The 16,110-nt window shown below is 36.8% G+C and overlaps 1 protein-coding gene across 1 annotated transcript in view; it reads right to left on the bottom strand.

The window, feature by feature from the left end:
• The window catches only part of MAN2A1 (mannosidase alpha class 2A member 1), a 165,866-nt gene that overhangs the window by 36,832 nt on the left and 112,924 nt on the right, over positions 1-16,110 (bottom strand). The window contains exons 13-16 of the mRNA XM_036123025.2: positions 9,920-10,085; positions 8,383-8,601; positions 7,499-7,621; positions 3,844-3,958 (exon numbers count right to left, since the gene is read on the bottom strand). Of these exons, the coding sequence (XP_035978918.2) occupies positions 3,844-3,958; positions 7,499-7,621; positions 8,383-8,601; positions 9,920-10,085 (623 nt within the window). The remainder of the gene's footprint in view (positions 1-3,843; positions 3,959-7,498; positions 7,622-8,382; positions 8,602-9,919; positions 10,086-16,110) is intronic.

Consider the following 16,110-nt stretch of genomic DNA (forward strand, 5'->3'; position numbering starts at 1 on the left):
GACTGAGGAATTTAAGGATACTTTATCAGGTTTGTATTACTTTAGTTTTTTTAAAAGAATATTTCAAGTAAACTGAATTTGAAACATTTAATATAGACTCTCAATAAAGACAGATATTCCATAATATCAACTCTTTGTTTCTTTATCCTTGTTGCTGAGAGGTAATAAAATCTTTTGTATAATTAATGGTTTAGTAACCTAATACAATTATAGTACCTAATCATAAAATATTAATAGTTTCTCTCCCCCAAGCCCCATTTTTTTCTGGCTCATAAATTTGGTACTAACAACAAACAGGCTCTATTCATTAATACTCATCCGAATAACTGCATCTGGTCAGTTTATTTAAAGGGGGCACAATTAGCATATATCCAAAGACAGTTTAGAAAGTTAAATTTGAAAGTAGATATTTACGTTCTTTCAAGAAATATTAAACACAAGCCACTCGACAAAAGCATGGAAGTTGGCTGATGTTTTCTCTATACCTAAGACGAAAAGCTACATCCTGTCCATGGATTTTGATCAATCGCCCAGATGCCTGGTTTACAGGAAGCCGAAGTTCAAAACGCCGAAGAGCTGTCAAGTATTTCACAGTATGGCTGCTTTGGTGCAGCATAACCAGACCCCATTCAGGCACTTTGAACTCGTCGACATCCAAACACCCTGAAGACCTCACATCTCTTCCTTAGGTTTTGACCAGTGATTTAATTAAAACCCCAATGAGCCAGGATCCAGACAACCTGAGCCTTCATGCACCGGTGTGTGAAAGAAAACGACAGATGGAGGGAGGTCAGGAAGGCGACTGAGAAAAGGCTCTCTCTCCACAACGGGGCTTATTTTTTCCAAGAGGGAGATTTGTTGAGAGGGGCTCAGATACAAACATAGAAGGATGTATAGTTTGGATGAAAGCCTTTCAGGTGAACTGGTATCTCCATCTCCCACCGACTGCTTTCATGTTGGAAAAAACAAAAAATATAAACACTCTGGGCTTGAGAGAGCAAAAATAAAGATTGCTATGTCACTTCGAATAGTTATACATGCTGGTTTCAGGTTCAATCCAAGCCAAGAACAGTAAAACTCATCTGGAGAAGCACTCTAAGTTAACTTCACATTATACCTAACTTATTTATCTGTCATTTCCCACCAACTTCTGAAGCTTTCTGCTTTCAAGCTACAGAAATCTCATCCAAATGCTTCACCCTGTTTATTCCACCCATTGTGACATCCAGAGGCAATTCGAGGTCTGTATTCTTATTTTATTATTATTATTACTTCTGTTATGCTAATACTCTAAGCGTCCAGTTGAGAACAACTTCTCTTTCTTAACTGACCAATCCACTGGCATTGTCACCTTGGAGGCTGGGAGTCAGTTAAATCTTGGTGGTTCCTGGTTCTGCAAAGGGGCTACTAGTCAGCCATTGGGCATTTTGGACTGCTCAGCTGGGGAGAAGGAAAGAGGAGAAAAGAAAAGCTTTTAGGGCCTGGTAAATGCATGTTTGTTGGGTTGAGTACACAGGCAAGTCAGAGCCTATTAATTTCCAAATCAACCACTGGGATATGACGGCAAACTAAGCTTATAGTCACAGCAGCAGAAGAGGGCCCTCTAATTTACGCAAACCATCCTCTGTGATGAGCTCCAGATCCCCTGGACAACCTGCGAAAACTCTGAGGCTGCAGTGATGGTGACAGACTCATTTAAACAAAAAGCAAAAGCAATTAAGCAAACGGACTTGACTGAGAAGTAGGAATTCTCTGGCGAGCTGCTTCAGCATTAACTCTGCCACACAGCCTACCTCCTAAGTATACCTAAGGAAAAACAACAGTAAACCATGCTTGATGACACAGGTCTGGGCCAAAGTGTGGGCCATGCTGTACTCAAGGAAGAAACATTCCATTACAAGCAACAGTTTTTTAAGCAAATCTAAAAGCAGGTAAGCACATCTCCTGTGTGATGGGGATGCTACTTTCTACCCATAAAATGAAACCTCTGGCCGTAGCTGAAGGTGTAATTTTAGAGCTCTCAGAGATGTTGAACAATGGCTTATGCAAGAGTAGAAAAGGATGGTCAAAAATATTGTTTCTGACTTACTAGAGATTTTAGAAAACTCAATAAAAGATTATTTCAGAAGCACAGACTTTCTTGTAGGTAGCAAAGTGAACATTCCCTGAACACAGTACCCTTTGCTTCCCCACAAAACCCAAAAAGCAAACAGTGCCTGCCCATATATTTTATCATTAGTTTTCAAACGCTTTATTATCTACTGGTATAAAGATTCAAGGAAACAATATTTCCTTTTCTAACTTTTTCAGCCTAGCTAACAGCAAAGAAAAATCTAAAGTGGCGGGCGCCTGGGTGGCTCAGTTGGTTAAGCGACTGCCTTCGGCTCAGGTCATGATCCTGGAGTCCCAGGATCGAGTCCCGCATCGGGCTCCCTGCTCGGCAGGGAGTCTGCTTCTCCCTCTCCCACTCCCCCCTCTTGTGCTCTCTCTCTCTCTCACTCTCTCTCTCAAATAAAAAAAAAAAAAAAAAAAAAAAAAAATCTAAAGTGCCATTTTTATGAGGTCCTTTTCTAAGAGAGTTGATACCATGGTTAAGTGGTCTGGTTACTAGGATTAAATTTGTGGTTGGAAAAGTACTCCATTCTAAAAACAGTGAATTCGGGCGCCTGGGTGGCTCAGTTGGTTAAGCGACTGCCTTCGGCTCAGGTCATGATCCTGGAGTCCCGGGATCAAGTCCCGTATCGGGCTCCCTGCTCAGCAGGGAGTCTGCTTCTCCCTCTGACCCTCCCCCCTCTCATGTGTTCTCTCTCTCCTCTCATCCTCTCTCTCAAATAAATAAATAAAATCTTTAAAAAAATAAAAAAAATAAAAAATAAAAACAGTGAATTCAACACGAACCAACATAAATGTGCAACTCTGAGGGTGTCTGGGAGCCACGGCTCCATCCAAATCCTAAGGAAGGACAAGAACCACTGCCCATGGTTAAGTCCCTAAGAGGATTAAAAGCCTATTTACTGTCACTTGGTTAATAAAGTTGCTGCTCATCAGTCCCGTCCTAAAAGCAATAAACAATCGCCCGATTTTATACTCTCCCAGGTAAAGACTTGTAAACAAAAAGAACTAGTAACGAACGTTTTTCTTAAAAGAAAGTTAAATTCCAGTAACATCTGCTATTGTAATACATTCCATATTTAAGGCAGGCCATACGTGGGGGGCGTGTGTGCATGTCAGAGACGGTCAATGATCTACTAACTGAAAGCCGTATTTGACAGAATTCCCATTTTGTAAAATTAAAACAACAAAAAACCCCACTGTTTTTAGATCTTAGAAATAAAGATTCCAATTAATGAACTCATGACCAAGACAAATATTATGAGAGGTAAGAGGAGATATATATAGGGAAAGAACATACATATGTAGAGTTAAATGTTTTACCATTTCTGATTATCAAAAGGCTAAGTATATTTTTAAACCACACAGTGAGTATAATGACAAGTTCAGGAAAGACTACCATAAATACCATGTTCAAAAACCAATTGCTCCATGAGAGGCGATGGACTCTGAGAAACAAACTGAGGGTTCTGGAGGGGAAGGGGGCGGAGGGATGGGTTAGCCCGGTGATGGGTATTAAAGAGGGCACGTGCTGCATGGAGCACTGGGTGTTATACGCAAACAATGAATCATGGAACACTACATCAAAAACTAGTGATGTAATGTATGGTGATTAACATAATAAAAAAAAACACACACAAAAAAACCAATTGCTAGTTTATTAAAAACGACATACAAAGAATTCCAAAACCAGTGTACATGTTTCACAGCTATGCTGCTTTGTTTTCTTACCTTGGATGTTGTACAGTCGGACTCTATGGGTAACATGTTCCAAAAAGCAAGTCACGTCTGAGTAAAACCTTCCACGCTGCACTCTGACAAAGGGCAGTGTTGTGTAAACATAAGGCTGAGGAGGAAATGACATTTTTAAGAAAAAATTTCAGCTTTTAACTTTTCCAAGGGATGTTTATTATCATTTCCCAAATGGCAAATACATACCACCTGATATTTGCAATCTCAAGTGAAAACAAAACCTCACAAGGTATCAGAACAGGCGCATGCTATAAAGTGGAGTATAAGGTTTTTCATTAGACAAAAAGTGCTGAAAATAGAAAATAAAAATGTTTACAACTTGACTGGCCTAGATGATCTACAAACATTCCTCCCAGCTATAAAAATTTCTAATTAAAACCCTTCTATATTGTCCATGTGCTATTTATTAGAAATACCATTCATTCTACGGCAGTGACATTTTCCCAGGCAAACATTTATTATAACCGTGGCCCCCTAATGTTCAGGGGTCGGGCAGGTGGCAAGGATGGCCACAGGGAGTCATCTAAGCAAACAGAAAGCAGGATTCAGAGAATTGCTTAATCACAGTTAGGTTTACTAGTCTATAAAACACACTGCCCTTTTACTAGAAAGAACTAGCTGAATATAAAGCAAATTTACAAACTTGAAAAAACTATGGCAACCACTGGTTTAAGGTTTCGTCATTTCGAATCTAGTGTCAAGAAAAAACAGGAACAGCACATAACTTCTGTGACATAGGAACACATTGAAAGCATTTATGAAGAATTATATTTTCTTTCTCTTTTTTTTTGAAGGAATTATATTTTCTTAAGCATTACAGGCTGCAGAAGCTCAACAATGGCATGACGAGCTAGGCTTGCATTGCAAACTACTTAAGTAGCATCAGATTTTCAGAACTTTGCAATTTTCTTCCAAATGTACCTCTCTGGTTCTAGAAAAAATATTCTGAAATTAATATAATGTATTAAGAGTTTACAAAGTTTTTGGACCTAATTTTACCATATAGCTAAAAAGTAAGGGTAGAAGATGAAAGCTGGCATGGGGATTTCTGGGCTCCTACCTGTTTCTGATGCACCCACCTGCCTCCCTGATAGTCTTTTATTTTCTCTTTGTAAATATATGATAATTCTCTTGGTTTTTTTAATTTAATATTAGAGCTATTTAAAGATAGAATAATTTTAAATAAATTAGTCACAATTGTCCATGCATAATATTCCATAAGTATTGCTATTTTTCATTTTCTCTTTAGTATAAGAACAGTCAATCAAAACCAAATTCCTGGGGTGCCTGGGTAGCTCAGTCGGTTAAGCGTCTGCCTTTGGCTGGGGTTATGATCCCAGGTTCCTGGAATCAAGCCCCACGTCGGTCTCCCTGCTGAGCAGGGAGCCTGCTTCTCCTTCTCCCTCCGCTGCTCCCCTTGCTTGTGCCCTCTCTCTGACTCTCTCTCTCAAATAAATAAATAAAAATCTTAAAAAAAAAATCCCCAAAACCCAAATTCTTGTCCAAGTGAGAACAGACTGATACAGCTTATACTTAGGATCCACTACCCTTCCTAGAATGGCTACTATGAGCTGTAGTTTACCTTTAATTCCTCACTGATTAAAAAAAATCAAAACAACAAAAAACTAGACTCCTTAGAACGGTCAATGCTATTCTTTAAAATCTATTATTTGGGGTGCCTGGGTGGCTCAGTCGTTAAGTGTCTGCCTTCGGCTCAGGTCATGGTCCTGGGGTCCTGGGATCGAGCCCCGCATCGGGCTCCCTGCTCCGGGGGAAGCCTGCTTCTCCCTCTCCCTCTCCCACCCCTGCTGCTTGTGTTCCTTCTCTCTCTGTCAAATAAATAAATAAAATCTTTAAAAAAATAAAATAAAATAAAATCTATTATTTGATTTTGGTTAACAGGTTTTTCGAAATTGAAGAACAAGAGTAACTTCTGCAGGAGACAGGTCTCTAGGCAACAAAATATGGAGAATATTTAACTTACCTTGAAGTAGAGAAAACCTATATAAGTAGAAAAGCAAAGGAAGATGCTCTAAAGAAAAAAATACAGAACTGACTCCACAAAAATTTAAAAAAAATACTGTAACAGCATAACATAATTAAATTAAATGACACACTGATGGAACATTTTGCAGTATATAGGAAAAAGGATTAATTTTTACCATATATAAAGAATCCGTAAGTCATACCAGTAGAAAAATGGTCAAAGAACTTATATAGGAAACTCACAAAAGATATAGGAGAGAGAAATAAATGTATGAAGTTTAGCTTCCCTAATAATCACAAAAACTTAACAGTAAAATATTTTTCACCCATTATTATAGGTAAAGCTTTTGATATGGCTGATTCTCAGTGCTTGGAGTGGTATATTAGAGAGCTACTCTCAAAAATGCTGGTGGGAGCGAATATTTACGCAGTCACTTTAGAGGACAGAGAAATAGTATGTATCAAGTCTTTTTTTTTTTTTAAAGGTTTTATTTATTTATTTGATAGAGAGAAACACAGCTAGAGAGGGAACACAAGCAGGAGAAGTGGGAGAGGGAGAAGCAGGCTCCCCGCAGAGCAGGGAGCCCGATGCGGGGCTCGACCCTAGGACCCGGGGATCATGACCTGAGCTGAAGGCAGACGCTTAAGGACTGAGCCACCCAGGTGCCCCAGTATGTATCAAGTCTTTAAAGGCCTCATCCACTGACACAAAATGACTCTTCTAGAAAGTTATTCTCAGGAAATAATCATCACTGCATAAAAAGAATGCTACAAAGAAAGCTTATCACAATGTTACAGTAGTGAAGTATTGGGAGAAAATCTACATATGCAACAATAGGAAATTCTTTTTTTTTTTTCACATATATATCCATTTTTGTGTGTGTGAGAACATTTAAGTTCTACTCTCTCAGCATATCATATAATACGGTGTTAACAACTACAGTCACCATGTTAGACATTGGACCCTCAGACCTTTAATCACAACAGTATATATTAAAAATGTGTTTTCGAAGAATATACCATTTGATTGTGAGCACTGTCACAATGAAAAAATATGTAAATGTAGGAAGACAAAACTTGAAAATGGGGGAGAAAGGGATATGCATAGTAAGACAATAAAAAATACATCAAAATGTTGGCAGTGGTTTGCATGGCCTTTGGAATAGTTGGTAAATTTTATTGTTTTCTTCAGTTTTCTGCATTTTCAAAAATGTGCCAAAATTTGTATATATTACACCTTTACAGTCAAGGGGAGGGAAAAATTTTTTTGTTTTTTAAAGTGCTGAAAGTTAAGGAGAAAAATGGCCCATTGGGCAATTTATTTTTCTCCTATGGCTAGATAATTTGTCTCTGTATATATGCTGTGCCACACAGAACACCACAACAGCACCTGAACCCTCCAACAAATCTGGCTTCTTTCCATGGAGAGCAACTGTTCATTGTAGCACCTTAATGAATTCCAACCCTGAAAAATTATTTGTTTACCTAACACTCACGACTACCAATTGCCAAGTGTCAATAAGGAAATATAATAGTGGAACCAACTCATCTATACCTAACAGATGACAAAATAATGAGATGAACTTATTTTTTTCTTCATTACTCTTTCAATAAATGCTTATTCACAGCTCAGTTCATTGGCACTTACCTTGGCTTCCCCATCAGGTAAGAAGAGGTAGGCACCACTTTTGTCCTTTTTACTGGTGGTTCCATACCATGAAAATTGCACTTTTACTTCATGATGTTTACTGTCTTCTTTATTTATCATTTCCTAAGGATAAAAACAATGTTTAAAAGCAACTTACTATATTAAGATTTTAATGATGTTGCATCTGGTTCCATGTATATGTTGATTAAAAAAAAAACACCAAAAAACCTCAAGACAGACAGAAAAATGCTAACATTCAGCCTCTAATGTTCACGATTCTTGGATGAACACCCAAAATCTTATATTTAAAAGTATACTTTTATAGCTAATACTTAGAATTTAAAACTTTCACAATAGAAACAAAAAGTCAGAACACACTTCATTAAGGAAGAAAGAGATACACAAATTAAGAGATGTGGACCAGTGCTTCTCAAACTTTCTGTACTGAAGAAGCAGGTTTATTTTTTTATTTCCAATATGCATGGACCAATATTTTTGTGAAGTACAATAAGAGTGAATTACTAGAAAAATTAAATTTAAAGTGATATACCAAATATACACTCAAATTTTTTATTATTAGATTCAGTAGGCATAAATTTATTGTCATTGTGCTTTCAGAGTTTCCAGAAACATTTTTCTCAAGCATTACAGCTTCTATACTTATCTTGTGGACCAGTAACAGTTCACGGAGCAGCACCACCCACGGACCACCCTTGTTAGGAGCAAGTGGTCACAGTGGACCACATTTTTCAGATACATATAGCTCATCCATCCTTTCTCCCAGAGTATTTGCATCGACTTTCCCCGCTCTGCATACATAATCTGCACATATTATAATAAAAGTGATAAGCCTTCCATGAATTTGAAAACTATTCAGAACATACCTCCAAAAGCCCAGACTGATCAAACCGAAGTTTAACAAAGGAGTTCTCTAGAGTTATATCTTCTTCAGTACTTTTTACATTCTTCATGTTGAAAATTCCTTTATCTTTTACGTTACCATTATGCAGGACATACTCAGCTAAATGTGGGTCTGAACTTGCTGATTCCAAAATTCTATACACTTTCAGTCCGAGTGGTGGCATCTGCACTAGGAAGGAGATCTTTAAAAGACAGAGGAGAGAATTTTTTTAAAGAGAAATGCAATCTACTGAAAGAAAAGCATTTATACATCTAGTAAGAACAACAACAAAAAAACTACCATATTTTAAAAAGAATTTAATACTCTAAAGATGTTTTGAGAATTTATGGGTAGAGTAACCACATTTCCGTTTATCCAGGGAATCTAATAACTTCAGGTTGGTAGGACTATCAAAGGCATGAATGCTTTCATTCCATATATGAAATTATACGAGCATCCTCAATTGTCCTATGGTGCTCTTAATGGATGCTCAGAGGAGAAAATGCTTCATGAAGGTAGGAGCTTTAGGTGAACAACGATTTTTCCTAATTATCAGGGATCTTTTTATACTATGGTTTCAAGTACATTAAAAATAAAAGTGGTAAATGTAATACTATAAATATTAGGTATGTTAACAGTGGCCATCGAACGCCTGGGGTCCAGCAGACAATGCACAAAGCACAGAGGATGCACACACACTGTAAGTCGTGACCTCTGCCTTCTAGGAGCTATTCCTCCTTTTTCTAGTTAGGCTGTTTCCTGTAACATCTGACCAAAACTTCTATTATCTTCTCCTTTCTAACTAAAGGATTATGAATTTATGAAAGCAGCCAGCAATGGCTTTTAACAAGCAAAGTAATTCTCATTTAGAGTTCCTAGCTCATGGCTGCGTCTTCAGAAGTACAGTTTAACTTGCACTTGAGACTCCAAAAATCCAACTTTTCTAGTGATGTGGGGGTCCAGTTTAATATTACTTTAAGAAATTTTCTCCAAAAATGTCTATTACTTCAGGCCAGGCTTTCCACAGTTGTATCTCAGGTAAAAAGCACCTTCCTCTATTTTAGGAAGTCCTTCTTATGGTGTGTCATGTCACCTTTGCAATGAAACGCTGAAAGTACCTAAGTTATTTAGAAAAGGTGTTATTTATCTCACCTTCAGTGTGCATAACTGTTACTAAATTGAGTTAAACAAAAAATTTCAAAATTTTTTAGGTAATGATGACTTCATTACTTCAGGAAAAAGTTCCAATACTTACAAAGATATACAATATACATGCTAATAACATACTAATAATAACATGTGACATACACACTAACGAAGATACTAGTATTCTAGGAAACACAGGATCTCTTTTCCTTTAGTGTCATTTAACTGGTCAGTTAAATCCTCTGGTATCCACAACTTTAACCACTTCACATACACCAATGTGATGACCCGAGGGGGCATGGATACATACATAAACTACATACTGGCTATGCTTTTTTAATGGTGCCTCTTTAAGTTCTATGGCAAAAACGTACCTCATAGGCTGTCTGTGAAATAGTAGTTGCTGTATTCCAAACTGCACTCATCTGAATTTCCACAGGCTTTCCGGAAGCAGAAGACACTTGTGCTGTGGGGGAACTCACATAGACTGAGACCACTGAGATTCGGTCTTGTTCTGAAGGATTACACACCACAAGATACCTGCAAAAACAGCTGCTTCACTACTCGGGTCTTACAGTATTTCTACTTCTTTTACACTATGTGTAAGGACTCAGCTTGTAGACATAGAGTCAACACATGGAGAGGACTTATAAGGAACATTCTGGTAAAATTTTTGGAGAACACACAATTTCATCACAAATAACACACAGTACAAAGGGTAATGAAATAATGATTCACTTTCTAAGAATAAAATGTTATACAAATGGAAGACATTAATAGAACTATAATAAAGTTATTTCCATGGCCCAGAAAATGACCTATATAATACATGGTTTTATTAGCCTTTCTAAAATAATCAGCTTGATACAACTATTTCCTGATCCCTGCCTAAGCTCGCTGAGTAAGAAAACACATACATTGCCTATTTGTACTTTAGCCACAATTAATTTCAATTAAAATCCTGACATTCATTTTAGACCACTAAAAGACAACAAAAATGTATGGCTATCCATGCAGAATCACATATTTATTTTATATACATGGGGTCCTTATTCCCCAAGAGAGTTGGTTCTGGAAAAAAGATCATTTGAAGTAACTCCACTTAAAAAGGGGGTTAAAATTTTGTAACAAATAGTGCTAAAAAAGATTTGACTGGGCCTAGCTAGAAAAAGGACAACACACACTATTAAAATAAGTTTAGACAATTATTTAAAACTACATGCAATTCTTAGAATGAGCAAAAAATGAATGAACTGGAGTTTCTGGCAGACTTTTTCCAATAATATTTTATATTAGCACATTATGACACCCTTCACACATTTAATTTTTATAGGATGGTTTTAAACATAACTACATTTGTAAAAAATATTCAAGGACTTCATCGTTTTTCCTAAAGTCCTCTTCTTAATTTCTTTGATATTCAAAGAATTCTTAGTTGGAGATCCTCACTGTTTCATGGCTTTGCCTGTGAGCAGAAGTGTTCTAGACCATCATATCACAGACTTCATGAAACAGTCTTTGAAAGATTTATGATTTTACTTTATGATCAATTTGAATCAGATTATCTTCAAATAAATCAAAAGATATTTCAAAGAGGATGTTTGAATAATATAACTCACTGATTCATTAGTGAATATTTTCTTGATTGAAATATTTTGGTTTCCTATACATAATTTTGTAACTGCAGGACCACAGAACTGAATAGTCAAATAGCAACCCCATCTCCCCCTCACCCATAGCAGCTACATCAAAGATGGCAGACACCAGCTAGTACTGTGTATTTAGTGCATTAGAAAGCGTAGTCATGCTCTTTTATTCTACGTGTGCTCTGTGTATTTCAATTGCATTGCAAATTGCATAAGAAGTAAAAATAATACCTGCAGTGGTCAAAACTAAAGTGAAGGACAACAGGAAAACACAAAAGAAAAGAAAGAGCATGTAGCATAAAATCTATAAAATGTTTGACTTATAAAGGGTTTATCGGGAGAAGCTCTTATGATAGAAATAGTATTCTGAGATACCAAAAGCGACAACACAGCAATAAAAATGTCTCTAATTCCTAATGGCTTATAGTATGCATCAGGATCACACAACCTAGCTTACACCACTTATGTTCACCGAGATTCCACAGACGTGCGAGAGAAGAGTGGCTGAAGCTGTGTAGTCAAAAACGTATTTACAAAGGACACTGAAGTCTTGACATACTGGGTAAAACCCTATTTTATCCACAGAAGCAATCCTAAAGGATAGTGAGGGCAATGCTTAACAGACTTACCTGAGGGATCTGCCAACCTACTGGTGCCCTCCTACTGCCCTCTACCAGAGCTTACGTGTCACCTGACTTGTCCCATCACAAACACACCTGGAGAATCACAACTGCCAGGATTCATTGTTACCAGCAAGACAATACTATATTCCTAATGTGCAACGTGGGGAAGAAAAACAGTTGAGGATCACCTATCCTCAGCACCAAAGATGTTTAAGCCAGCATCCCAGAAATGAGTGATTTACTGCTTAACCCCATGTTCCCAGAGGCTTAGAGATAATATGGTCTGAAGACTCGGGCCAGTATCCTGATTCTGCAGAAGCCCTGAGGCACACCCAGGTACTGAGCCTAGAATTCCTACCGGCAGGTTCGTTAGATGCTCTACTACACAGGTCTGGTCATAAGGGCTCTGATAATAAAATGTAACATGTGCCCAAGCAATAAATTAGGTAATAAGCATCCAGAACACGGATTCCTTCCCATGTCCCATAGGGGAAAAAGATTCACATTTAAAGCAAATAATAATTTTAACCATACATTTAGTTTTATATAATATTAAATCACTTTTTATAATAAGCTGTGAACTAGGTTCTGTTTTGTTTCATTTTAGTAGCTAATTAGTATGTGACCATAATGATGTTTCTACTGTACTGAATGATTATATAATTATCATGCCAGGAATCTATTCAAAAATGGAATGTGTAGAGTATATAATGAGTATAATGCTGCACTAAGAAAATCATTTTTTTAACATAATTAGAGATTCACACCATGTTCTTCAAGCGCACCACAGCATAAATTTACCTGACATACACACAACTCTCATCTACATACATTTTAAGTAGAGTACAGAGAAAGGAGAATCACATATGAAATATTTTCCTTTGGAAATAAGTACACAATCAAAAATTAACTAAATGTTCATTTTTATTATGTTTGGTAGTCAAATATTTGTTATACTGCCAACATCCCTAAACAGGAGTCCATTTAAACCCATCAGCTGTGAATGAAACCAACAGGTTTCAATATCCTAAATATCAAACTCAGTTACTGAAAATTAATAATATCTGATTCACACTAAAGAAGAGGAGAGTAATACTTATATCCTAAAAATGGGGACAGGTAATTTCTATTTTATCTTTTAAGTAACTGTAAAGGAAGCTCTGAACTTTTTCCCCCTCGATTTTCTCCACATTTACATTAGCTTCCTCCTGTCATCTATCACCAGGTCACACCCAGCCTTCTCGTTCTCATTACGACACTAGCCCCCTTAACCTGGGGTTACAGCAATGATCTCAATTCTCTGTGTACAAGGAACAACCCTCACCTCACAGAGGCAAAGCATTCATATGCTTCCTGCCCATTAAATTAGATGACAGACTATGATCTACTCTGAGAGAAAAATGAAAGGACATCTACATGCTTTGTGTCAAATTGGGAATCATTTTATGGAAGAACTAGAATTCCATCGTAAATGTGGTTCTGTCCTTGAAGACTCTATCGAGGATAGTATATTTAGAATTCCTTCATCCCTTTTGTAGAAATGATTCATGCCATGTTAAAAAAGATGACTGTGGCACTCTCTCTTTAAGGCAAATCTAATTCGTGCCAACTCTAAACAAGAGTCTAGGAGCACATGGACCTCCTTCTAGGACTGGATGAAGGGCAGAGTGGAAGGAGTATGCCTCATGGTCAGAGTGACCTTGGAGTTCTCACTTAGCATGCTTCCTGTCTGTGCGGCCCAGCCCTTGGGCCTGTACAGGCAACTTATAAGGTACAGCCTTTCATCTTTCCCACTGAACAGGTAGGAAACTGACGTTAGGTATGCAGGTAAGACTCGCCCAGCAAAAAGTGCCACAATAAGGCTTTGAACTTGACCTTACCCCCTTGGCCATCTTCTTAATCATTTTACTCACAGGTCAAGCTCATTAAGTACCTTTTTGACAACTGGGCTTTCCTGTAGAAATTTCCTTAGTTCCAAATTCATATGTAGAGAATTTTCTTTCCTCACTGATGCCAAAGATCCCCATGGAGCCTCTTTCTTTGGGAAGTTCAGGATTCACAGAAAGCTATTTGCATTTCAATATATTATATTTGTAAAAGAAAATTTATAAACTGGAACACTGGAACAGAAAAAATCTTGCAATATATACTAAGGAGCTCATCTTATGACCTCACGACATGAGGTAAGCAAAACACTATTCAAGGAAAACATTTAAAAAGCATTACATATATTTAAGACTGTGTAAGGGAGATAAAAATGAGAAGTATCTGCAAGTCCCCTTTAAGTGCAGTTTAAAATCAAGTAAGCAAACACCAGGTCATATGAAAAATCATTGTAACTTCATGTGCCTAGTGTAGTACCTGACACAGAATAACATTCAACAAATAGTTGATAAATGAGTAATGCACAAAAATCCCACTAGGAGAATGTATCATTTATAAATACGCCTACTGGCATGGGGCTTTATAATTTTATCAGATCATTTTCATTTTGATAATTTTAATTCCACAAAAAAATGCTTTTAAGGTCGACAAGCTATATAATTAACCCCTTTTCAAAGACAGGAGAAATGACAGATCCAAGATCACAGAGAAAGTTAAGAATAAAGCAGACTAGAGCTCAGTGTGTCTGATTCTTAATCAATGACAGCATAGTAAAAAAATTCATTTCAAATAAGAATATATTCATCTTCCCTAAGTAGCCTCATCAGTGGAGCATAATCTAAAGAAAAGTAGTAAACTTAGAGGATTTTCTGAATGTGGAAATACATAGATTTATATGTTTATAAAAATTTCAATTTCTAGACTTGAAGTCTTTCTGATACAGTCCACCTAGTTTTATCTATTTAAAACATAATGCTTACAATGTTAGTCACTAAGGGGAAAAGAATCAAGATATTAAAAACAAAAAGCCATTTTGACACGATAGGTCTCAAAAATCACAGAGTTCTGTGATTCCTGGGTTCTGGAATCAAACAAATTCAAGCAGAAAACCCCACAACGGGCCTTAGAATTTGAGAGGTTTTGGGCAATGCATTTCATTTCTCCAAGCCTTAATATCCTCATCTATAAAATCAGGAGATAAGACTCTTATTAGAGTTAAATGATAAAATGTTTGGAAAATCACATAGCTCAGATCTGACACAAAGTAGAATCCCAAGAGCAATTAAATCTCTCCTTTTCCTTACAAAATCCTCCTGGCGTCCTGACCAGGGACTCTGGTACATGAATCACACTGGATGGTGGAGTGAATGTTTTAATTAACCCAGGTCACTGAGCTGCCTTAAATGCTTTTCTGTGTAAGGCATATAAAAATCTAAATGACAGAAATTAACTAAACTACGTATGTGATAACAAAGATTCCTTGAAACAAGAGTTCAGATAACATGGGAGGGGGGAAATAAATGCACAGGTGCATATAATACACACATGTACAAAGTAATCACATGGTATATGAATAATTTAAAGAGAATAAAAGGACAGAGAGAAGGATACCTCCTGTTATGTGTAGTTACAAACTTATGAATGTGATTACATAGTCCCTGCCGTGGAAGCACCTATAATCTAGAAGAGAGAGACAGAAACTGTTAAGTTCAATACAATAGGATAGGTAATAAGACAAAGGTACGCACAGAGCATCTTGTGACGCACACAAAAAGGTGGCAGGATGATTAAGAATCAGGAGAGTATTCAAAATAGGAAATTAATTTTACACAAAATGACTATATATATGACAAAACTTTATTGGGAGACATAAAAATGAATAAACGGAGAGACATACTTGCCTAGGAGAGAAAAATAAAAGACTGCCAAAAAACCCCAACTATCCCAAAATTAATTCATGAATCTTACGCAATGCTAATCAAAATCTCACTGAAATCCTTTTGTTGGGAGAAAGAGCAAAAAACAATTCTATATCTATAATAATAGACAGGCAAGACAAATGGTTAAACAGACACATTAAAACAATATGCCAACATTGATTCTAGATTAAAAAAATGTAGAAACATAAAAAATGATACAAGATTAGTAGAAAAAGATAAATATGTCCTCTGTGGCACAAAGGGTCTCTCTAACCATAACGGTACAAAAATAGCGAAGTGAAAGGCTAGCAGAATTGGTAACAAAAGCTTAAGCATTTTCTACCTTAAAAATAAGGTTAAAGAATCCAAAAAGAAAATCAAATTTGGGAAATTTGTAAAGTGCTCTTAGAAATCAACAGAAACATAAACGCCCAAGTAGAGAAAGTGAACCTTTTTCAACTGTCAGACTGAAGTTGAAAAATCAGGGCTGATT

The sequence above is a fragment of the Halichoerus grypus genome, chromosome 2 (assembly GCF_964656455.1).
Source record: "Halichoerus grypus chromosome 2, mHalGry1.hap1.1, whole genome shotgun sequence".
In the NCBI taxonomy this organism is placed as follows: domain Eukaryota; kingdom Metazoa; phylum Chordata; class Mammalia; order Carnivora; family Phocidae; genus Halichoerus; species Halichoerus grypus.